At 31.4% G+C, this 25,902-nt stretch overlaps 1 protein-coding gene across 2 annotated transcripts in view; it reads right to left on the minus strand.

Annotated features, from left to right (window-relative positions):
* Nucleotides 1-2,129: 2,129 nt before the first annotated feature.
* LOC145662864 (uncharacterized) overlaps nt 2,130-25,902 on the minus strand; it is a 48,989-nt gene continuing 25,216 nt past the window's right edge. Inside the window, exons 3-4 of one of the 2 annotated variants that reach the window (XM_081728805.1) lie at nt 13,981-14,142; nt 2,130-4,474 (exon numbers count right to left, since the gene is read on the minus strand). In XM_081728805.1, the coding sequence (XP_081584931.1) occupies nt 3,588-4,474; nt 13,981-14,142 (1,049 nt within the window). In that variant the 3' untranslated portion in view covers nt 2,130-3,587. The remainder of the gene's footprint in view (nt 4,475-13,980; nt 14,143-25,902) is intronic. The other variant, XM_081728806.1, reaches the window with a different exon arrangement.

Here is a 25,902-nt window from a genome sequence, read left to right on the forward strand (position 1 = left end):
TATTCAAACCGGAAACAGTTCAAATTAAGCATTTCCAGTTTCAACATATATCACCATCGAACAGAAACGGTCATAGATAGCGGCTTTTTTTTTTTTTTTTTTTTTGGTAATCGATAGAGCGTTTTAACATATTATTATATATCATGATTATTTATATATCATCACAACTCTCAACCCTATATCGAAACCGTAAATGATTGAATGTACTAGTACTGCTGATTTCAATACTGATTTTCATAGGGCATAAACTGTAAGCGATATTGAGAAGCGATTTTTTTGCAATCGATTCAGTATCCAAAATATATTCTATCTTCTCTATTAACCCTTTATTCAACCCGAAATTGATTGAAATAAACGACTTTTGGTTTTAAAGGAATAGGTCCTATCTTTGATATTACAACTACCCTACTGCAACCAGTTATTACATACGTACTACTTCAAGTTCGAGTATTGAATTTACATAGTTTAGAAGTCTACTGAAATTTTACACTGGGAAATGAATCTCACTTGTTTCTTTCTTATTCACAATTGTAATAGACAAATCAAAGTAAATAGTATATACTAGTGGTTCTCAATCTAATTCCTATCACAACCCCAATTTTATCATATCCTATTTGCCAGCGACTCCCTTATAATTTCTGGTTTATATCTATTGCAGAAATCTTACGATATCCATCTATTTCTATAATAGTAGAATCCATTTCCTGTATATAGTGGATACAATAACTTCCCTAAAAACAAATGGATTAAAACCAAATTTGGTCTGTTCATTCATAGTACAGATATCGGATACGATCCGTCATACTGTTTCGAAATGGAGGCTTCGTGAAAATTTCAAAACTTCGTAACTCTCAATTTTGGGTCATATGATAAAAAAGAAAATAAAGTGAGCTCTAATTTTGGTTTTTAAAAAACTTGGACAGTTCTTTAAAAAGTATTTTACATGACTTGATAATGTGTATCACGAAGATTGAACCAGTCATTGCCGGACTAGTGAAATGCTCAGGTATGTCATTAGCTTTCAATTTTATTTCAATATGCAGGTTTTGTTGCATTTGTACTTTTCTGATATTTCAATATGCAGTTCTCATTAGTTTCGTATCGTACCTCTTTCATTTAAATTGATTTTTAAACAACTCTGCACTTGTTGAAAATGTTTAGTAGATCTATTTTTTTGCTGTTCTTAACAGTATGTACAAAACATAAAAATGTGCCTATCAGAACAAAATTCAAAATAGGTTAAAATTTTTTCTGCTATTAGATTTTAATTATATTTATCTGTTCCGCTTATCTTCGCAACCCCCAGATTGAGAAACTGTTATATACAATTTCCATGCCAATTATTCCACACTTTTCTCACGTTTAGGAAAAAAAGGAAAGAAAAAATACAGAAACCAAACACTATCGTAAGTTTTTATAATAAGGAAAACTAATCTTCCACAAACAACAAGAACGATTTAAATAAACAATTGACTGAATTTAATGGCATGTTTAATAATTGCATCGTCATCTTGATAGTGATATGATGTCTGTACTGTCTGTTTAATTGCAAATAGCAATTTTCCTATTGATATGAAATACCTGATCAATACAAGAAGAAAAAGAAAAACAAATTTAAATGTTTTAAGGTTTTATTGCAAGTAGTTTGTACTTTAATTCATATTTTATAACCTAACATAATACAAAAATACGGTGACCCTCACAACCTTAGTACAAGTGACAAAATCTGCTAATATCACTTCTCGATAAATATCACTACCTATTTACCTGTGTATTATTATTCTATTTAAAACATTTTTCTGACATTTCGTTTCTAAATACAAACATTTATTTTATATATATATTCTTCTTCATAGATATACTTTGATATGTACACAAGATAAATATTTTACCATTCACTTTTTACAAGTTGCTATGTACAAAAATGTATTTATAATATTTGTTACAGTTGCTTTTTTATTAAAAATATTTTCTTTATATAATTACTGTACATATTTATATCTTAAAGGGAAAGAATTATCTAGAACAAATTCACATCTGAAACTTTAATCTATTGATTAAATATTGACTGGTAAATTATTATTGGATTGGTAAACTTTATATATTTACAACATAATACACTTGTCTGTTTTTAAGTTTGCAAGCCATTTGAGGTACTCGATTAATGAATTCATTGCACTGACACTTCTCAATGTCCATTGAGGAACTTAGAATACTATATATGATGGACATGAAAACATACTTTTCAAGTTCGGTTTTTATTACATTACCAGATATATTTTATCTTTTGATTAAACTATTAGGTAGTCTTGTACTCAATATGCTGTTCAAATGTTCCTAAGGGTGATAAGATTTACAGATACCTAACAACAAAGCAACACGACAATTATAAAATTTGATTGCAACTCTATCTATCAATGCAACTATGGAAGCTACAAAATATCTAAGACAGACTTTGTAGTTACAACCTGTCTTGGTTGTTGACTTCGGATGGATTTATTTTTAACTTATTCTGAATACAGATTTCCATATTCCTTTCTCGATGTTAAGCTCGAGACTTGTGGTACAAAACTCTATCAACTATGTATTTTGCTACAAAGTTAAGGCGAGTTACAAAAATTAGAAAGTGTTGAAACTCAGGTACATGAATATTTAAAGTTAAGATAATAATATAGTTCCTTCTATTTCACAGTATAGCACTAATAATTTATTTCTAATTCTAAAACTATTATTTGTGTGAAACAAATTACTTTATATTCAATAATCGAACATAAATCTTTACATTCATACACTGAAGGCAAGCACTCTAATCACTCGGCTAAACAAAAATTATCAAGATAAGTAGTTCGTGTCTACTTTCAAGTTTACAGTAAGTCGTAACTTCTTTTTCTTATTATTTCTAGTCATCGAAGGAAAAATCAAGAAGCTATTTTACTTTGAAAATGTGATACTGTAGAAAAGAATGATCAAACCTTGAAGTTTTCGCTGATGATTATTTTAGCCTTAGGTAATTATCAGCTTTAAAGTACCTTAATGGTATTGCTTATAAATGACTTTCATTTGTTACAGAATAAATAATAATTGAATATTATTAACTACCCCTTAGCATCAAAGTAATAGAAACTAGCAAACGTATCAACGTATCAGAAATGCTTCACGACACGCGTCATTATCTTGATATATGGAATACACTACAATTTATTCTTCATTATTTACCAAAAGTTCGGTTGGTTCTAAACTTAAATTATCAGATACAAGAACAATTTTTTTTTGTCTTTAGAGTAAGTTAAAGTACAATGTGTTCGTAAAACTATTTCGCATGGAAATTTTACTTGTGTGAGAAACTCAAATAATATATTCACAGCCTTCTTTTTATTACTTTTTACATTTCCTAAAACCATATTTAATAAGAAAACTGAAAATATGTAAACATGTAGTGCAGTTGGAGTTTCCTGAAGATCTCAGTCGACTGACTGTAAGAAATTGTTATATTCTAGACAACGTTATATCTGAAAGCTATGCATATTACCTAGAAATTTTACCTTAATTTTTATTGCAGAATAAGAAGAAAGAAGTCAAACACACTTTCAGTACGGTCTCCATACAGCCTTCTGTGAAAAGCTTGATACAGTCGCACCCGAACACGAGGAGGACAAAATTGACAAAGCTGTAGATGTTGTGGTAGTATGAGACGGTACTTCCGTCCTTGATATACTTTCATTAGTAGCAACACTATTCAGGGGAAGACTCGAGTTTATGTTATTGAACGTAATTTTTTTACTTGGTGTGGATAAGGAAGATGTGGATGTGGATGATGTTGTTGTTGGTGATGAAGAAGACGCAGTGACGAATCCTGGAAGAAGTGACGACGGTTTCACCTGTTGGAAAGCTGATTTCACTGATTCTTCTTCAGAATCCGCTGAAGAATATGTCGTATTGTTTTTACTACAACCCGGGTTACCAAGTAATTGTGACTGTAACAAGGGTGAAGCGGTTAATTTTGGAGGAAGTACGACGGAATGGTGATCTCTTGGTGATGAACCAAGTCCACAGTTTACAAAACCAGAAGAACCAATATCGTGGGAAAGATGGCTTAAAGAGAGTTCACTAGTTTTAGCTCCTGATGATGATGTTGATGATCTTTGAGCTGCTGTTGCAGTGGGTCCACAGAAAAGGCTGCTGGTGAGTCCTAAATTCGCACTGGCTGCTGAAGCTGTGCTTCCAACACAACCGCTTAACATCAAAGCTGATTTGTCCGTGGTGATTTCCGGATTTGAGACTGGGCTAAGTCCTAAAGCTAGACCATTGCTCCTTGCTGACACTTCTGATGCCGCAGCGGCTGCAGCGTGGTAAGTTAGCATTGAAGCAGTATGAGCAGGGGTAGGGAGATAAGCGGGGAAAGCTGATGATCCATTCTGAGCCAGAAACAAGTCGGGCCGTCTTGTGTCTTCAGGTCCTAGTGGAGCTCCAACACCTATAAAAGAAAACGTAATAACTTTAATAATATACTTGACATAACAGTTACAATTTTGGAAGTAATAATACATTTTATGCAAGTTGTTCGTATGGAATAATTATAAAATATGAAGAAGTTAATAGGGAAAATAATACCCAATTACGATCCTTATACAATCTTCTTTCTTTCTTTTTTTTTTTTTAAAAAAAAAACTCGCCATCCACCTCTCTTAAGGCATAACCTTACAATCACATATAGGACAATTCATCATTTAAGGCAGGGAATTGGTAGAAGAAATATTACAAGTCCGAATGCAACTTTGAATACTACTTAAAAATTCGAGTCTTAATCATTTTCAGATAACTTTTGGAATTGAAGGTTCACTTCGTTATGGAAGCCGTTATCAGCTAACGTGACGTTGACAAGATTTGCCAAAGTTACGGTTATTTTAAGTTTTTTTTTTTTTTTTTTTTTGCTTTGCTTTTGGCAAAAATTGTGCCAAGCTTTAAATTGTGCTTTGACTTTTGTTTATTAGGCAATCTTGCATTATAAAGAAGAAATCTGGTTTCATACGACAAAGGCCTATGTTGATCCTGAAAATCGAAGAAAGAACTTTTGGTTTAAGTCTTAACACTAGTTGCAAAGTGCGTTCCCACCTTTATGTGGCGTGACTAAAAGACAAACGACCGAAACTTTAGCACTATGCTCTCTTCTAAATGTTCTGCTTTGTACACGAAAATCTGTTATGTTGCTAGTTTATTTTGTTTGCTTAATAGTTTAATTCGTTCGTATATTAATAAGATCATGTAGTTACATAGATAAGAAATTTACAGTCGCATTTTTTTTTTTTTTTTTTTTTTTATCAATGTCCTCTGTTGAAATTAGAGTTTTAAAGACTGCATAAATAACGGCCAATCAGATGCGAGAAATGTCGTGAAAGAGTGGTACTATCGTCACAAACAGCGGAGGAAGAAGATCGGCTACTTACCAGGACCAGCAGCTTTCCTTTGCGTCGATATGCCCCATCCTGTGATTTCAAGTTTTTAACAAAGTTAATCGTCTATCTAGAGTAATGTCAATGTGGTTCAAATAACTTTGCAAGTCTGCCATTTGAGTAATTTGATCATTTTACGTGTGTGTGTGTGTGTAACCAATGATGGTAAACTTAGACAAGTTTCACTGTATTAATACTGTGTCTTTTCAGCTTAAGGACAAATAGAATGAGCTTAAAATTATTGTTTCAAGTATTGATTTAGAAACAACATACAACTCAAGTTACCGTGGTGATATTACTGGAAAGTTGATGTTAAGTTCTTTTGGCGAGTTCACATATTGCAGAAGCAAGTGTTCACCGAAAAAAAAAAAAAAAAAGTTTTACCAAACACATATATGTAGTAGAAACATAGTAGGGAGAACAGAGCGGAAAAGGGAGAAAAGGAGGAAGAAAGTAAGCCTTGTCCCTTTAGTGAGAAAGCAAAATAAGCAAGAAAAATAGAGAATGCAAATAAAAATCAAATATGGTCTTTCAGTTCGTCAGTTCGTCTTGTCTGATGCTTCCATCCACTCTCTCGCAACAGCTAATCCGATTTGAGAGTTGCTGAGAGGGGTCAAAAGGAGGAATACATGAGAAGCAGAAGAGGGGATGTACTCAGTTGATACTACTACTACTATTAGTACTAGTATTATTACTATTAATACAACTGCTGCTTCCCTCTCTTTATAGGATATGTATGTACTCCCTCCTTCCTAATGTATGAGTCATCGAATGTGGGTTGTGCGGATAAGATCTAAGGCCTTGCGGCTCCGAAGCACAGCCATCTCGGTTTTCCATTGTATACCACTAAGCAAAATGGCGACCGACCCCTTAGTCCCTAGAACAATAAAGTATTGCTCTCCTACTTTCAGCCCTAAACGAAAAGAAATACGTAACCTTCCATGTTTGGCTGTAACACTCAATTCTTATTCACTACCAGTTTTAAAAGGGAAGGTTTAATTTTACTTATGTAAGAAGTATAAAGAACTTTCAAAGCCAAGGTTACCATATCACAAGACAGAAAACATTTATTTGCATGTTTGCAAAATGTGAGCAAATACAAATATCTTTCCATCTTTCAAATGACTTTTTCTGTACTGCTTAACACAACAGAACTTCAAACGTAGTTTCCATTCCCATCATAGACATCCATTCATGTCATTGCTGGGTAAATTATAGCTCTTTTCCCGCGCAATATTATCAGACGAGCACCCTCTGAGCTACGTTCGACTATTTCATATTCCTTTATGGTCAATAGATACCAATATTTGCATGAATCGAAATTGTAACTATTTATTCCAACTCCGAGTTTTGCCGAATTGGTTTAAGAAAAAAAAAAATGGGAACTGTGTGAGAAAATCCGCCCGGACTTTTGTTTTACTCTTTTAGGTAAAAGAAAACGTTTAGTGGTCATGCTCTAAGCAATATAGTTAGTACTTAGCCAAAGTAATTTTGGAGGTCTATTACGTTATTGAAATCACATGAAAAATTAAAAATTAGCTGTAGGTGTATGTCATTCGATTTGTTAGAACGTTAAGCTGGAAGATCCATATCTCATAGGGGAATATTAAACTCCCAAGCAAACCATTTATATATATATATATATATATATATATATATATATATATATATATATATATATATATATATATATATATATTATATATATATATATATATATATATATATATATATAAGTATTTTGTGGGCATTTGAACAAGAAAGACTTACGAAATATTTCGTTTGAAGTATGGATAAGCCAAGTAATTTTGTCACTTCTGGCGACAGTGAAAGTAAAAAGGTTCCGAAAATTGCATTTTTGTTTCCAAACAGTGTTGATTTGATTTTAGCGTCCATTCAGCAGTGAGGCGATATGAGACGTGGATATGCAGCTTAACGTGGGATCTGAACCAGATGAGTAGCTCCGGGAGTCAAACCCAGGTCTCCTACGCCAAAGGCGCGTACGGTAACAGGACTAACATGGGCAAAAGAAGATAATTAAAAACAGGAGGTATTGATTGGTTAAGGGATTGTTAAAGAGTAGAAATAAGCAAAAAAAAAAAAAACTTTTAGAAAAATGTGATAGAAGGCACAGTGTTAGGTAAAACAGAGATGGGAAGAAAACTACAGCTAAAGGACGGAAAAAGGATAATAGTTACTTCAAGACCAAGAAGTCAAATGAGGATTGCAAGAGATAATAGAATACTGGTGGTATAGACTTTCTCTACCACACAGTGTTTTATTTTTGTTCTTAATTTGTTTTTCTCCTTTATTTTAAAATAAATAATCATTTATCATATAATGCATGTGTTCGATGAAATTCATTCCATAGAATATTGACCAAATTTGACATGGTAGCTATAGATCATTAAGTTTAGTATGCATATGAAATACTACGCTGCACAAGTCTTTGGTTCCCGAGTTAATACTCATCAAAGTTGGGGTTTCGTCTGAGCCAAATTAAAAAAAAAAAAAAAAAAAAAAAAAAAACTACATAATCTATGAAGCTCAACCGATTTTGACTAAACTTAGCATAATAACAATCCTTGAGGAGTTTAGAAAGCATATGAAAGATTGTGATATGGTTTCTAAGTTACAGGTTACCAATTAAAGTTGTAATTTGGAGTGTCAAGTTTTACCGTAAAATACATCTAATTAGTATTTAGAACAAAAAAAAAAAAATGGAACAGCATAGTCATTAAGTGTTAATTTGAAAAATAAAAAAAAGCAAGTGATGGGGTGGTTGATAAACTATGTCGTAAACACAATATGTACGCTCATGTCCAAAATTATTGTCGCATGTCTATAAATATGTTGTTGTAGGGATATAATTTGATAACAAATTCGCTCGGTATTTCTTATAATGTTAGTATGTGTATAATCGGCAGAGACATGTGTGTGCCAAATTTCATGTGAAAAGAACAGTAAATAAGAACAATAAAACTAAAATAAAACTTTCTTGTCCATTTAGCAACATTTTGTTTCGCTCATTCTAATTTTCGTTCCCGATTATATACACAGTGTCAGATTTAAAAGTACCCTGCAAAATCATTATGAAATCATTTTTGTACAAGAAGACAATTGTAGATATACGACAATCATTTTGGACATCAGTGTACTTATAATAAAGCTTTGCTAAAAGTATCAGTGAAGAATGTTTTTGTTTTCCTTCCCGCAATATTGAGACTTAATAGTTTTCTCATTCAAAAAATATTATTATTCTTATTTCCTTGATCATGTAAATTCTAATTGCTTTTTAATTTTCGTGTATTCAGCACAATTATAGGTAAACTTGTTATTATTATACTCCCTTACTAGCAATAAAAATTGTAGTTGGATCGGTTGTAGGAAAACTACAAACACAACAGATCTCCGGAGTATTCCTTGAATAAACAAGAACCAGAGACCGGGGGTTATGCATGTAATGTTAGCTTTTTTTTTTTTTTTTTTTTTGGTCGTGGTCTTCACTCCTTTTTATATTTAAAACTACTAGCATCAAGTGAGTGTATGGAAGCTAGGGAATCAATTCTGTCTAAAACATTCTGTTTTGATGAGGCTCGGATTTGCATAAAAGGTATTGTACTGTTTTTACAACACGAAGCAGGAATGTTTTTGCTTTTAAAGTCGTACCAGTTATGTCATGCTTCATATTTCAGTTTGTTCGTCAGAAAAAAACAAGTAGTGAGAGGGCTCACGAAAATCATTTTGTATTTTTTGTTGTAAGGCGGGGGAAAAGTTACAGTTTTCTACGACTATGTATGATGTTTCGTTTTTGTGGAGAGCCACATCCCACGAGACACGTAGAGGTCCTGTCAGTTACATGGTCGTTATTATTATTGTCTTCTGCTACACGTATTCCTATCTCGGTCTCGAGCTATCGTTCCCCTCCCCCTTTTTTTTTTTAAAAAAAAAGAATTAGTAGAGGAACAGTATTTTCAAAAATTGATTCCCTTTTCTCCTACTCCTGCGAGAGATTCCAGATCATATATATACACACACACGCGAATATACTATTAACCAACAAATTGCAACAAATCTTGTATGCATATTTATTTGTTTCTCTACACTGCTTTGGTATGTATGAAAATTTTTAAAAATGAATTAGTGTAATTTGCATAGAACATTCTTGAATATCAATCGTCACGTTACTGTATAAACTTAACTTTGAGTTCGAGCAATGCACAAAAATAAATAAAAGTGTACTCTTATATATATATATTAGTTGAAGTACCTAAAATACCCATTCTTCGCATTGGTCAGATAAAATATCTAAACAAACTGAACAGCGAAAGAAAAACAAATATCGGTCATTGTCTACTACTTTTACATATCCCGGTAAACGCCCCCTGAGATCTCCTGGTTCGAATTTAAAAAAAAAAAAAAAAAAAAAACGTCTCTGGTTTCCAGCCATTGGGGGCTATATTTGGAAGTCAACGCTGTGGCAGTCTCACCATTCATCTCAGCGACTGCGAAAACTATGGATTTCGACACTAATATCGGTCATTTTGGATTAATTTTACATGTCTCGGTAACCACCACCCGCAGGTGCCCCCCGGTCTGCATACAATGGTAAGCTGAGTTTGTAAGTCATCGTTAATGGAAGTGTCACCATTGATCTCAGCGACCGCGAAAACTATGAATTTCAACACTAATATCGGTCATTTTGGATTATTTTTATATGTCTCGGTATCCCTCCCAGGTGACCCCCGGCCCGCAGTCGAACGGGGTGAATTTGGAAGTTAATGCGATCGAAGTTTCATCATTGATCTCAGCGACCGCAAAAACTAGGAATTCGACACTAATATCTACGGTCATTTTCTACTAATTTTATATGTCCCGGTAAACGCCCCATCCTGAGACCCCCTGGTTGGAATTAAAAAGAAAAGCTTCATCTTGGTCTGGGGCCTGGACGAAGTGTGACCAAAATTTGGTAACCTCGGTCCACTTGACTGGTCCCTAGGCCCCACACAGACACTCAAAGAAACTATTTTATTTATATTAGAAAAGATATTATATATATATATATATATATATATATAATATGAATATATGAAAGTATTCAACAATATTTTATAATTAAATTAATATTTGTCTACAATGTATTATAACCTTGCTCGAAGTAAATATAGATAATTTTTAAAAAGCAGATTTAATAATGTCAATAAGAATTAATGTATTGGAAATTATCTATGAGGCAAGCAACATTATGGATTAGAAATATTATATTGCTAGTATATATACAAACAAACTTTTATTTATGTACTCATTAATTAATTTGCATAGAACCAAATAATTAGATTGGAAAACTTTTTTTTTTTTTTTTAAATATTGAAATGCAAATACAGTATTTGTTAGCGCTTGCATATTGCTGGACAGTGGACTATTTGAGGGATTATTACAAGTAATAGTTTTTATAATACTTTTCAGTGCATTACTTAATGAGTGCCTTTTATTCAGATAAAATGTGTGGGCGGTATGAAAATTTAATATAATTTTTTCTATTGTATATAAAATGTGTATTGCATATTGGTGCTTTAAAGCTTTGATATATTATTTGAAATTGTGAGCATTTTTTCGTTAATACATATATAGAATAAAACATGGTAAAATTCACTACCAAAGTCAATACTATTTAATTTAATAAATTAATAATCCGTATTTTAAATCGGCAGAATGGACTTTGTTGGTATAAAATTTACTCTTCCTACCTTCACTGAATGAAGCTTTGAAATGAAATTACTAATTTGATATTATTATTATTATTATTATTATTATTATTATTATCATATCCATTTTGAGACAATGATTTATTTTATTATTATATTCATTTAGAGACAATGATTTATTTTTTAAACAGAGAGAATTCGTATTTATTTATAGTATAATCGTGAGATCAAAATTAGAATTGGGCTCTGAATAGAATAGGTAAAGTATTTTATAACTTTAGCAAATAGAGTGTAATCAGTGTACACTATCTGTTAAAGTTATAAATATGTTTTATAAAAATAAATATAAATAAAGTTTTATTTGACTAGAATGTATAAATATGAAGATTAGTTGCTGTCCTTGCAAGTATGACGAGATTTATTATTATTTTATTTTCATCCTTCTTTCGAAAAGAGAAAATGCCTGTTGATATAGTTATTTATATTTCGTGTTAGATCGAAATTTGAATTTGCTCCTGCAATGTGCAACAGTAGTTCTGTAAGTTTAATAACTGATTTTATACTCCGTTACGTTATAGCAATAGGTCTTATTACTTATTAAAATGAATGTTGATCATTATTCTAGGTTTGTGCAAAAAGGTTTATTAGAATATTACGTAATAAAAAGAACATTGATTATTATTTTAGGACTGTGCTAAGATTTTATTAAAATATTACATATTAAAATGAATATTGATTACTATTTTCATTGTTATGACTTTGGGTCTATCAAACGTTAAACTTCACTTATTTAAAATTGAAAAAATAATTGTGCATGTATTCAATAAGTCTTTTATTTCTCAATCTATTGATGTTCTGTAGGTAATGAAGGCTTCTATATTTTTATTACCAAAGACTCTTTAGAAGACTATAAACCATTATTTCACTCTATATCTGCTGTTTGCATCACTTGAGTTTTCTTTGCTTTCTTAGAAATAACTTTATGTATATGAGGTGTGTTTTCTATTTGATGGTCTAATATATTATCGTCGTTTTTAATATTATTTTGTCAGTAAGTAAAGATTCCATTCAAAACATTATCTGGATAACATTGTATACGTAATGAGCACACACTTTACATTACCTTGAATTTAAAATATCAAACTATAATGAGTATTAGAAACTGTATAAGACTGGAAATATGAAGTTTAGAAAGCAACCAACTAGTTCGTTTAATCGATAATTTTTCACTCATTTTGTTGAATACAAGTCAAAAGCAACTGAGATGCTAACTAATATACTGACAACACATCACCCACCGATAAAGCTATCTGGTCGGCAACATCTCTCGTGCTCTATAACGCTAGGGAGTTTAGTTTGAGTGATATATATTTTTTTTATTCCATTAAATTAAAACAGTAATTTTAAAATATATATAGGTTATATTTATTTATTTTAAGTCAGATCGAATTTAGAAAACATACTTTATTAATAGGAAACAAATCTTTTATCTGCTCATTTGATATTTACTTTTATGCTGCAATATGTCTTAGGTTTGCCTACTTTGGAAAATGTAGTATACGGGTGTGGTTCTCAAACTTTTCAAGTCAAAAGCCCCCTTGGGTTAATACATTTGTCCTAAGCTCCAGGCGCGCACCAGAAATTTTTGTTAGGTGGGGTCCAATACTATAAGCCATTACGTCTATGTAGTATTGAACGGGTATTATTCTGCACTCGAAAAAAGAGTAAGTAACTGAATAATGCTTCCACCTATATTTTCTCCAAAAAACGATAGAAATAGATTGTTTTTATAAGAGAAGGAATAGGTCTACATATGAAGTTTGATCAAATTTTCATACTATATCAATTATTTCTCCGTTAAACAAGTATAATTTTATTGAGAAAGTGTACAAATGTATGTTGAGTTACGGAAGTTTTGGAGGGGGGTCCGGATCAGGTGAACCACCCAATGAGTGAGCCCCTGCTAAGCTCCCTTTGTCATCTTAACCCAATCTACCTACCCATGCACTAGACTGAATGTAAGACTTGGACGGAGTAGTTTTAAAAAACCAGGAAAAGGCTTCAGTTCTTAAAATTAGCCTGGAAAAATGTATGTAAAGTGAAAGGGATTTTTTCCCACTGAAAAGTGTATTTTTATTTTTTTAAATATAAGCTTACTGTTCTCACTTTCGAAAAGAAAAAGACCAACAAAACAGGCCTTTTTTTATTTTTCAGAGTCCTTACATCTCTTCATTGCTGATGGGAAAATAATAATAATAATAATAATAGGGCCTATTCAGTGGTGTATTTAGGGAGTGGCTATCGGGTTGAAGACCCCTCCCCCCGAAATTAATTTGTTACATGCATAACTTCATTAAAATTTGTCGGCATACAAAAGGAAAAATATAAGTGCTTATTCACGTCATATGCATAGCCCCCTTCCTGAAACAAAATCCTAAATACGCCACTGGGTCTAATTATAAAAAAATATCTACACACTTCACAATTTGAAAAATAAGTAATGGTTTTCGTGCAATCATAAGAAAAAAATAACAGATCATGAAATCTAATAAATAGTCTATTGGCCCTCAATCCTCTTTGGAAACGAGAAAGTTTCCTAGGAAGCGTTAATGCCCATGTTGAGACGCTATATGTTGATACTATAACACTGTAATATACATCAATAATAATAATAATAATAATAATAATAATAATAATAATAATAATAATAATAATAATAATAATAATAATAATAATAATTAGCACGTTAGTTACTAACCACCCCACATACCTATGAAGAAATACCCCGATAAAACATTAGAAAAGCTATTGAATTGTTGTTTTACCTTTCATAATGGTACACATTCCTGGTAGTTTGCAGGCAAACTCGGGTCTCCTGAAATAGTCCCAGTTGTAGCTCATGTAAGCGGCATCCAGCCACTGCGGAGGCATCATGGCAAACGGTCCAAACGCTCCCGGATGTTGTCCTGGCAGAAGATGAAGAAAACCTGGTGAGAGAACATTCAACGACTTTGCTTTTTTATTTCTTTAAGACGATTTTTTATATATTTTCTATGTACAGATTATGTTCACTTCTGAAGAGAATCTTTAAAGTAGCCACTATTACTATTACTTTTTAATTGTATATTTTTTAATAACAGACTCTAAATTGTAGCTACTATTACCATATTTGAGCTTAAGATGTTATGACATTATCACAATATTTAGTTTCTTTTCATGTAATTTTCATCAAGACAAAGTTTACAAATAAAATAAAAAATATATGAATATACTGTGTGCACAATTCTTATTGTGTTTCAGGGCTGCAGTGTCTTCCTTAGATTGTACCCTCTTCTGATAATCTGAAGAAACCATTGTTTAAAAAAAGTAGTGTAATAAAAATGTATATTTTTTAATAACAGACTCTAAATTGTAGCTACTATTACCATATTTGAGCTTAAGATGTTATGACATTATCACAATATTTAGTTTCTTTTCATGTAATTTTCATCAAGACAAAGTTTACAAATAAAATAAAAAATATATGAATATACTGTGTGCACAATTCTTATTGTGTTTCAGGGCTGCAGTGTCTTCCTTAGATTGTACCCTCTTCTGATAATCTGAAGAAACCATTGTTTAAAAAAAGTAGTGTAATAAAAATGTATATTTTTTAATAACAGACTCTAAATTGTAGCTACTATTACCATATTTGAGCTTAAGATGTTATGACATTATCACAATATTTAGTTTCTTTTCATGTAATTTTCATCAAGACAAAGTTTACAAATAAAATAAAAAATATATGAATATACTGTGTGCACAATTCTTATTGTGTTTCAGGGCTGGATGATCCATAGAGAAAATGCTTCAAGCACTAAATAAATTCTCATACAGATGATACAGAGTAAAAGTAACTATAAGTATGACACGGGTTTATAAACTACACATAAGCTCATGTTACATAATATATATGATAGCAGATTTGTCTTTTATGAATATTTAAAAGTATGGAATTCTAAATTTCTATTAGTAAACACCATTTACATACAAATAAGCATGTACATATTTATAACAATTCTCTTTCTTTTTGATTTAAAACTTGTAATTTTATATTTTTCTAATTAAAAAATGCAGTTGGTTCTTCAAACAAAAACAAGATTTACTTTAGATACTTGAGGAAATTCTTTGCTGTAAAAGAGAAAACTGCAGTATTCTTGTTGAAGAATAATAGTATTTTATTTTGAGTTGTTTAGTACTTGTTTCTTTGTTGGTGGGAATTTTGAGCTAACGTTTCTATTAATTACGAGATTCTTGCCTCTTTCGTAAACGTCAGTAAATTAATGATACATCAGTGATTCTGAGGCTAAACATGAAATGTACATCACCGGAAGAATTGGCATAGTCCTATGAAAGAAATAGGAAAGAAAATACGCAGAAAGAGACATAGAGATAGTATAAAAATGTTCAAATTTACAATAAAAGAAAGGGGAAGTAGTGAATTTTTGGTATCAAACAATTCAGAATTATTATTTCACTGAATGATTATTTAAAATATTTTAATTTGATGTAAGAACACTCCCACTGATGGAAATCGTTTAAAATACAAAATACTGAGATATGAACTAATATTATTGTAAGGTTTCTTAACTTTCAACAACAATAACAACAAAATAATGTGTTGATTGTGTGAATATATTATTTGAACACACGATTCAATAAATTGCTGTTAATGGAATTGAACTATATTTTCATGTTGTTGCATGACTAACAGCATACATCTGAATTCGATTCTCGGTATGAGAGAAAGTTATTTGTATTGATTTAGTATAATGCATCGAAGTTTAGAACTCTCTAGAAGGTCATAACTAATAACGATAGGAGTCCATGTACTGAATACACATTATCCAACTAAAATTATTCTGGTCGGCCTTTGTGAGCCGAAACACCAAGGAGTAGTGGAACCATTCGTAAAACTAACAAAATTGCTCAATATGAACAAAGTATATTTCAAGAACATTCCAGCTTAAGTGAAACTACTATTGAATGATATTATTTTATACTTCTTGGCAATATATTGTGAAATTATAGTGGAAGCGTAACTTAAAATCCTGACATCCTTGTATTATTAAAACTAACATATGTTTTCCAAAATACATTTCGGATGAAATGGTTATTCGGATAAATTTAGCTCATATTTCGCAAATGCAGTGGAATATGTAAAACCTTGTAACTAGATATCTTGTTTATCAAGGAGTTCAGTAAGTTATTTTTACTCTGTAATTTGAGCGGGTGTAAGAGTTAATCTAACTGCACAAATTACTTAATTATAGTGATTGGTGAATCAATAATGAACAACCTGGTAAAACACCCATTCACTAGCTTTTGATAGTAATAATTGACTATCCTTATTCAAAATACACTAATGCGTTGCAGTTAGCTTTTCAACATTTTTCAAAGCTATCGATGTAATATTTTAAATTCTATTACTTGTATCATGTTTCAGGAAAGTGCATTGTACATAACTTATTTGATAAATAATGCCTTGTTATCATTTTAAACTGTTCAAAGTGGAATTATGATTACATTAATATGTAATAGAGAAGTAGTTGGAAGAAATATAATTCTATAATTCGTCTTAAATGTCACAATTTTAATATTATGAACAAATTAATTCTGTTTTTAAATCACCCATAATCTCTTTTTACGTATCTTATATTACGGCAAATTCTCTTATTTACAGGTTTTGTGTTAAGGTGAGGTATTTTTTAATTAGCTCTCAAAAATTTTAATTTTTATCTATTAGTAAATACAAATGGCTTAGAAATAATAATAATAATAATAGCAACATCAAAATAAATTTTATATTTTTCTAGGTGTCAATGTTTTTACCAAGTTTGTAAAAATAAAAATATTACATTAAATTACAAAATCACATTTAAAAATAGGAAGATATTTTAGGCCCTAGGTATTTTTCTTCCAAAATAACACTATTTTCTTTTTCTAATTGTTTCGTAGCTTAGGCTACCTGTTGCTTATTAAAATCTAAACGTAATGTTTATTCAATTACAATTTTTCTCGATAAGAAATTTTGTAAGATCCGTTACCATGTTTTTTCAATGCAATATTTTAATATAAAAGGAAGAAAGAGATATAACATGTATCAGAGAATAAAAAATCAAGAATTACTTATCTTAGTCATTTTCTGTTCTAATGATATATCTATGGGCGGCTGTTATTCACTGAAACAATGTAATTCGTAGCAGAAAAAAATAAGGAGAATTTAAATTTATTGTTATTTTAAAATATTTTGAGAACATTACGTTACATCACTTCACCTACAGTTCAATGAAATGAGCAGTACAGTATAAGAAATTAAACTAAAAATGTGCATAGTTAAGACACCAGACTATTTTAAATAAATACTCTCCTTGTAAAATATTAATTAACCCAGAGAATTTCAAACAGTAAAACTAGAGATAAATTACTAAACAGTTGCTGAATTATTTAATGAAACACACAAAAGCAACTTTTCCAAATTATATGTACAAATTTTTACATAAAGATCCTATAAATGTTTTGTGATAACTTGAGGGAAGTATCTGTATCCAACATTCATTACAACTCAAAAATTATTCTGTGTAAAAAGTTACCTTTATTCTACTTTATTATTACTATTATTTTTAAAACAATACATCAATAGATTAGACTCATATTACTTTAAAGAAATAAATAAATATTCCACTAAAAGATCAAGCGAAAACTCAAAGGTAACTGATAAATCCACAAAATAAAACTTTATATAGTAAAGGATGAAGTACTTATGTTTTGAAGTTTGTATGTTATTGGGATACCAGTACAATAATTTACAGTCTATGAAAATTGAATTTATGTAATACTAAAAAAATCTGATTTTTAAAATAATTTCTTGAAAATAGGTTTTCAGAAATTATTTTTTTTTATTTTAAAATTAATACTCAACCTATTTTATTTTCTATTTGTGAACAAATATTTGATTTTCTTTCCTGTGAATACTATTTTTTTTTCATTTGCGACTAGTTTGAGTATCTTTAAATTTTGTCTGTCTTGTCACCTTGTTTCAATTCAGTTTGTATTATAAGGAATTAGATTAGATTTCACCCCCTTCCCCTATTTAAATTATCTCTAGGAGTTCAGTTATGTTTTGAAACTTTAAAAAAAAGGAAACCAATCCCACAAAAATTCAAAATTTTCCATTTTCATATTTTTAAAAATGTTTATTATTTTATTCGCATAATTCTAACAGAACATTCTAGAAGAATTTTTTTTTTTTAAAAATGGAGTAACAGGCTTGTATCTGGGTAATCGTTAAGAGGGAGATAGAAAAATAATTTGGGTTTCTCAAATTCTTTTCTTCCACTAAGTCAATTTAACTCATATTTTAAATTAAAAAGACTTTCTTTCTTTTACTATTAGAGTGTTAAATACTTTTCTGCTGAGAATTGCACAATATAAATTCATTATACTTCATACTCTGTACAAAGTCTCTTAATTCATTCAACGTCTGAAGAGAAACAAAGTTGTCTGTATATTATTATTGTTATTATCAAATAATTTATTGTAACCTAAATATATTGCGGGTCCTTTCAGGGTGATCTGGCACTAAATTTAAAGTTGTACTGAACTGAAAATTGCTCAGACACTATATGAAACAAAGGATGTGATAGAGTAACCAATTTTATTTTGAGGTTTGCACAAGTCAAATATTATTTTGTAGTTAGTTATGTTGATGGAAACGTATTGAGTTTTATATTATTATTATTATTATTATTATTATTATTATTATTATTATTATTATTATTATTATTATTATTATTATTATTATTATTATTATTATTATTATTATTATTAAGAAAACCATGAACAGTTTAAAAGTAAAAACTAAGCAACGTTGCAATGATGTTAAATATAAAGTACACGCTGTAGTATTGAAAACAATAGAATTTATTTAATATACTAAATTGCTTTGTAAGGAAAGAGCTGTTTCTGATTATCAAGGGAATGACAATTGTCTATTTAACATACTACACTGCATAATAATTAAGGTATATTACTGCCTACGAGCTTCCACAATTGTTAGGCCAGATAACCGAACTCGATACCAATTGGTTAAAAGATTATATATGTATAACAAACAGCTTGATTTTGTTGTATTCTATACCATTTACCCTGTTTACTCTTAATTAAATATAGCTGAACTTACACTTTGGGTCTCATGAACTTACATACTTTCCTGATATGAAAGTGTGATAGCAATACATATTCCCTGCAAGTACCACTTTCAACACCATAGTGCTCAATCCTTTCAAGTAAATCACATAGTGAGTATGCATTATGCAGAATCATGTGATTGTAGATGTGATATTAGTGTGTGAACCGGTGACTGATCAAAACCTATAACCTCAACCCCAAAAAGCACACATACTCATACGTACGGTATATACATATTATACACACATACTTACGCATACACCCTTGTGTGTTTCAATTTCGGAAGGTCAAATGCATGTCTGCTTGACACGATGTGTGTTAAAACCCCGGCCGCCAGTTTGATGATAGATTCCCATTTTGCCCTCTCTTTGAGGTTGGCCGGCTCAACCCCCGGCCAATCAATTTTCATCGATGAATTTTTCACGAGTCGATCCGAAGTGAAAATATATGCACATACAACAGAGACAGAGGGAAAGAGACGATGTGTGTTTGTGTATGTGGGAGTGTATATGTATGTCTCTATATAGAGAAAGAGAGTAGTTCATGTGTATGTGTATGGGTACGCTATCAGTGCTCTCGAATAAATCCATCGATGGATATGTGTAACAGAGAATTATCGCTTTTAGCAGGGATTTCCTTCTCTTCTCCCTTTCGTATCCCTTTTTTAGGTTGTGTATACATAGTCTTGCTTAATAGATACATGTAATGCATAACGTCCACTTGCGTTTTGGGCTTACTTTTGGAGATACCTTTGAATTCTCAAACTGAATGAAGGACTACTTTATCTCAGGACTGTAATGGACAAATCTACATTATATATTCCTTTTCATTTTTAATAGAAAATAATTGATTCAATATCCTTTCTCTTTTTCCAAGTTGTATTTGAATCACTGTAATTACTAATATACAATAATATTTATTCATTGGCAAAAATCACAAATATTTTTCTTAAATTGTGATTAATTCGTCTGTACTATTCATAACACCTCTTCATTGCTTTCGGTTCGATCCAGCTAATTATTTTCACCTTTTTTGCCCACCCATAATTTAAAAGGTTTTTCATCGTCTCATATTGAACAGTATACCAGGTGAAACATTTTATGACTTTCTGTCTCTTAACTTTTTATTTAAAGAACAACACAATGAGAACTTTTCTTCTTCATACATGTCTTCTTTCGTTATTCCTATCCTTGCTTTTGTTTTATGTTTACACCCTCTTAACTCTGTATTTGTTACAGATAACTTCATTCTACATCGCCATTGGCTTCGGCTTTTTTACTTTTATTTTCATCTTTATATTCTCCACTGCTTTTTTTTTTTTAACTTGTCTAATATCATGTTAGTTACTTTTCCAGATTCCGCAGCATGAATGTTAGCATTTCAAAATTAAACATAAAGTACAAGCTTAAAGCGTTGATTTTCTTCCTCAATTACTTTCGGTTCTCGAACTAAAAATTCTTCCTTTTTTCTTCTCCATTTGATTTTTCTTTCTTTCTTTCTTTTCAAGTGCAAGGATAGTAAACGTACGCAATTCATGATACTCATTCGATCTTGATTGATCTTGGTTGACACATTAGATCTTCATGAACTTAGTGCATATATGAAATATTACAATGTGCAGGTCTTTGGCTTCCGATTCAAGTCAAATTTAGTCAAATTTTCGCAAAAAAAAAAAAAAAAAAAAAGTTTACATGATCTCTGAAACTCGCCCAATCTTGACCAAGTTTTGCAAGCCGATCAAGATCATTAAACAAGATCTCTGGAACTAATCTAATCTTGACCAACCTCAGCTTGTGATAATCCGTGATTAAAAAAGATCTCTGAAGCTCATTCAATCTTGACCAAGCTTAGCATGCCGATAAACCATGACTAAACAATACCTCTAAAATTCACCCAATTTTGACCAGAGTTGGTATGCCGATAGACCATGGATAGACAAAACCTCTGAAATTCATCGAATCTTGATCAAGCTTAGCATGCCGATAGACCATGACTTAACAAGATCTCTTAAGCTCATCCAATCTTGATCAAGATTGCCATGCCGATAGGCCATGACTAAACAAGATTTCTGAAATATTCAATCTTGACCAAGCATGGCATGCAGATATAGCATCACTAAACACAATTTTAGAAACTCATCCAATCATGACAAAACTTGGCATGCCGATAGACCATGAGTAAACAAGATCTTTAAAACGCATTCAATCTTAACCAAGATTAGCACGCCGATAGATCATGACGAAAAGGATCTCTAAATCTCATTCAATACCTTAACCAAGTTTGGCATGCCGATAGACTATGAGTAAATGTGGAATATTAGTACGTATATGGAATAGGCAAGTTTTTGGTTCCTACGTTATGTGCCACCAAAATTGGAGTTTGGGCTTTCGTAAAATATTCCTTTGATTGTTATCTCGAACAAAAATACAAGGAACACCCTGTTATTAATTTGAGGCATGAGAAAGGAGATGATGAGACACTTAATTAGCTATATTGTAAATGCTGTACTTTTTTACTGAAAGAAAAATCAATGAAGGTTAATTCATTTTAACAGTAGGAAATCGTCCTAGTTAAAAAGATAGTGAAATTAAAGCAACTTTGGAGCAGCCAGGTTCTTTATGCCAGAAGGATACTTACAAATAAATGTGAAAATAGAACCACATATGCTCTGAATCGAATTCAAGAGCGACATAAATATACATGTTAATAATGATATATTGTAGTGTTCTTAGTGTCACATTGATTTATGGAATTTAGTGAATACCATCATTAGAATTGATTTCTTTTTTTCTTTTTTTTTTTTTAATAATCTTAATACGCACTTATTTCCCATTTTTCATGAAGGGGCACGTAACGTGGAAATCTGAATAAATCGATTGTTTGCATACTACGAAACTTACTTCATGAGTAACAGAGATACCCTAACTCGTGAACACGTGTAAGCACAAGCGTTATATGTGCATAGCAAGCCAGAGCCTCAATCCGACTAAGCACGAGCTCCAATGACACTCGTGAGTGACAGGCCTTGGCTAGCGCGATTCGAATATGGTAAATAGGCACGAGCCTCATTGAGCCTCAATGAATGAAATCCTCAATAATACTAACCCAAATAGGACATAGGCTATTCCTTGATCAACGAAACTCATGTTTTCTTGCACTACTGTCTTAGTTTACCATTTTTTGTCTTAGAGTAGGATTTTAGAATGCCCATTAGTTGTAATCGTCCTTCTCCCAGATATCGATATAAACAGGAAAGAAAGTGGAAGTGTTTTCAAAGAAAATTTTGTTAATTGCAATATTTTGTCTTTTCCAATTGCCTCTTGCTTTATCTGAAGTTCCCTTTTTCATTCTTCTTATTCTCTCTAGTTTTGAAATCAATCTCTCTTATAGTTATTCTCATGGAGTTTGTTGCTAATTACTTGCCTCTGTTTGGAATCTCCATAGCAACGCCAAGTAGCCATTTCCACCGAACTTCTGTGGCGGCAGGACAACGCAATTAGAGAAGTGGACCCAGTTCAGAAGAGGAAACCGTCTTTTTGCAACCCCCTCTTTCTACTTCCATACTTTTCCCTCTAAACCTTTCTCTCTTCCTTTTCTTCTATCTTTTGCTCGTGTTTGTTTTGTTTTCGTTTTGTAACTGGGCTGGCCACTGCGCAAGTATCTTCACGAGAAAGGGTTGTCTTCTACTCCAAACAAGTATGTCTATATACGTGTGTATGCATGCATGATGGAGAATCTTTTCCCGTACACTGAGTGCACAGTTCCTACCTACCCAGATGTTTCTTGTAACAGTCGATACCAATAGCCCGAGTACGACATATTCTTTCATCAGTGAATGTACTATGCTTCCACGCGTTACAATTCTTAGTTTTCTTTTCTTTTCTTTTTTTCTTTTTTTTTTTTATCTTTGCGTAGGGATTATAGAATCCATTAATTCAATCGGTGAGTGGAAGAGCAGCACAACTCCAAAATAGCACTTCATGAATATTTCAATAAGGAAATTATGATATGCTGTACTACACATGAAGCTAATTTTTATATTACCTAATAACTTTGAAAACTCTTATACCATTCCATAAGAATCCATTGTTCTATATATTAAACAATATTTTTTTATGTTAAGTATGATGGCTTATTTTGGACTTGTATTGTTTTTCCATTCATCAATTCAATCGTAGACAAAAGTTGAGGCCATCTCGTTCCGAAAAGATCACCCATAAGTTATGTCTCGTCTCGGAAGGAGTGTCTGTCTGCCCCTATTGGAAGAGTTCTCTCCTGTCTCGTCTCTCGTCGTGGGCAATCCTGATTAACTGTAATCTTTCTTCAGTATTCTTGGTTCTCCTTCCACTTTTCTTCTATTACGTTCTTCAAAATTCACTGTCTTCTCCAACATTGTCCAAAACATTTTTCTTTTCTTACTTCTATTGAGCGATTAGGGAAAGTTGGCGTCTAATGTTGTGCAGAACAGTGATATGTTGGAGGCGCGGTTCCAAAGGCTTTACAATAATAGACAAGAGCTCAGGCGACAAATTAAGAACATTTAAGAAGTCATTAATTTATAATCGTAATGATATCACAGGATGGCTTGCATCGTTTTATTTTCAAATAACAAAAATGACATTAGGCCTACTTGGAATATTTGACAGGGGACCTCAACTCTCAAGTGCAAGCAATAGTGCGATCAGTGACGTTTGTTACCTAGAAACAGTGTGATGGCAATGTTTGGCGAATAACATTTCTCTTCGTTTTGTTTACAGTATCTCTAAGTGCAGCTTATCTGTCAAACGCCAGCTTTCCTTAACCGAAAAATAATTTACTTCAAATATTGTCGTTTCCCCTCCCCTGCTAATTCTAATGCTTCATTATTGGTTTTCTGTTCTAATCTTTCCTATAGCCTATTCACATTTTAAATACCTAATGGTAGTTCGTAGAATTTTCATTATACCTGCGTTTCTTCCCTTTACACTACAATACTATACTTCATTTTTCTTTCTTCTTTGTTAACAATTGACACAATCACCAGAGCTTCAATTTTTTAACTATTTTCGTCCTACCAGTATATCCGTGACTTCTTTTTTCTCAAATATGCTAATGTCATGTTAATTTTTGGATTCAGATTCCGGTTTCATATAGTAGGCAATTCTCTACGTTACTCTAAAAACATCACCTCTGATGCAAGGGAATCTCTGATTCGATGCTCGATCATGTGCGTTGTAGGATACAGCATCGTATCAATGAGTTTTCTCGGGGTTCTCCGGTTTCCTCTTCATTTCGTATTCCACCAACTCTTTCATGATCATTCCTTAATCTTCTGTCTGCCTTAGATCACATGGCCAAAGTGTGGGACGTAAAATTGCAAATTTCATTTCATTATATTCTAAAAACATCGCTGATATAGGCTCTTTCGTTACAGTTATACATTAATAGTTGATTTATTTACGATAAAATTATTCCATGATAAGTGAGAATCTTACTTTGGCTACAAGTTGGGGATACTACTTTTATTATTATTACTATTATTACTAAATCTAAAAGGGTCTAAAAATAAAGAACAACTTAATTATGCTCAGCATTTTTACTTTTTTTTTTTAAAAAAAATGATTTTTGAAGTTGTGATAAAGCGAAAAAGTACTTAGTGAAATTTCTAGGGATATGGTCCAGTCATACCACATACAAGCTGCTCTATGTAAATTGATAACTTACGCAGAGTGTTGTGCAATTTTATATATTATATCACTTCAATTATAGGTGTCACCTTAAATGCATTTCCTGAGCGTATAGATGCCACATTTACATGCTGAGTTACCATGCGAATTATCTAAATGATGTAGCTAAATTAGATGATTTTAAGAGCTAATATGGTATATGGTACTTCTGATGTGAAAAGTCTTCGAGGGGTATTTTCGTTTTCTATTACTTTGTCGTTATTTTAGTAATTAACCATTCATTTGTAGTTGGTATTATTGAGTAGATTGAAAAGTCCTGTACATAGTCTGGGAATGCCATAAATATATTTTTTTTTTTTGGTTGGTAATGCTAGAAGAAGAAGTTGGTACTGATATACCTATGTGTATTTCTTGCTGAAGAATATTGTGTTTTGAAAACAGATTAAAATTTAGGTAAGTGTTTTTATTACAGACTAATACATGTGAATTTCATGGAAATTATGATAAATTAAAGGACAGTACAAATGTATAAAATGGATAAAATGATTTTAAAAGTATTAAATAGTATTGTGTGTTTTAATTAGAATATAATATGAGAAGTAGACCAAACATGTTATTATAACTATTTTTAATGAATTATTAGGTATTATATTTCCTTATATTACTGGTATGAAGCAGAATCCCCAGTCGTCAATATATAAATAAAAATGCTGAAATACTTATTATAGTAAATAGAATATTACATGAAGAGGACAGATAATATGTGCATATATATACCCAACGTATATGTGTGTAGGTAGATAGTATAGCTGTCAAGCAAATGACTTTTGACATCTATAATGTAGGACTAAA

This window comes from Thermobia domestica, chromosome 10 (genome assembly GCF_964235325.1).
Source record: "Thermobia domestica chromosome 10, izTheDome1.hap1.1, whole genome shotgun sequence".
NCBI lineage: Eukaryota > Metazoa > Arthropoda > Insecta > Zygentoma > Lepismatidae > Thermobia > Thermobia domestica.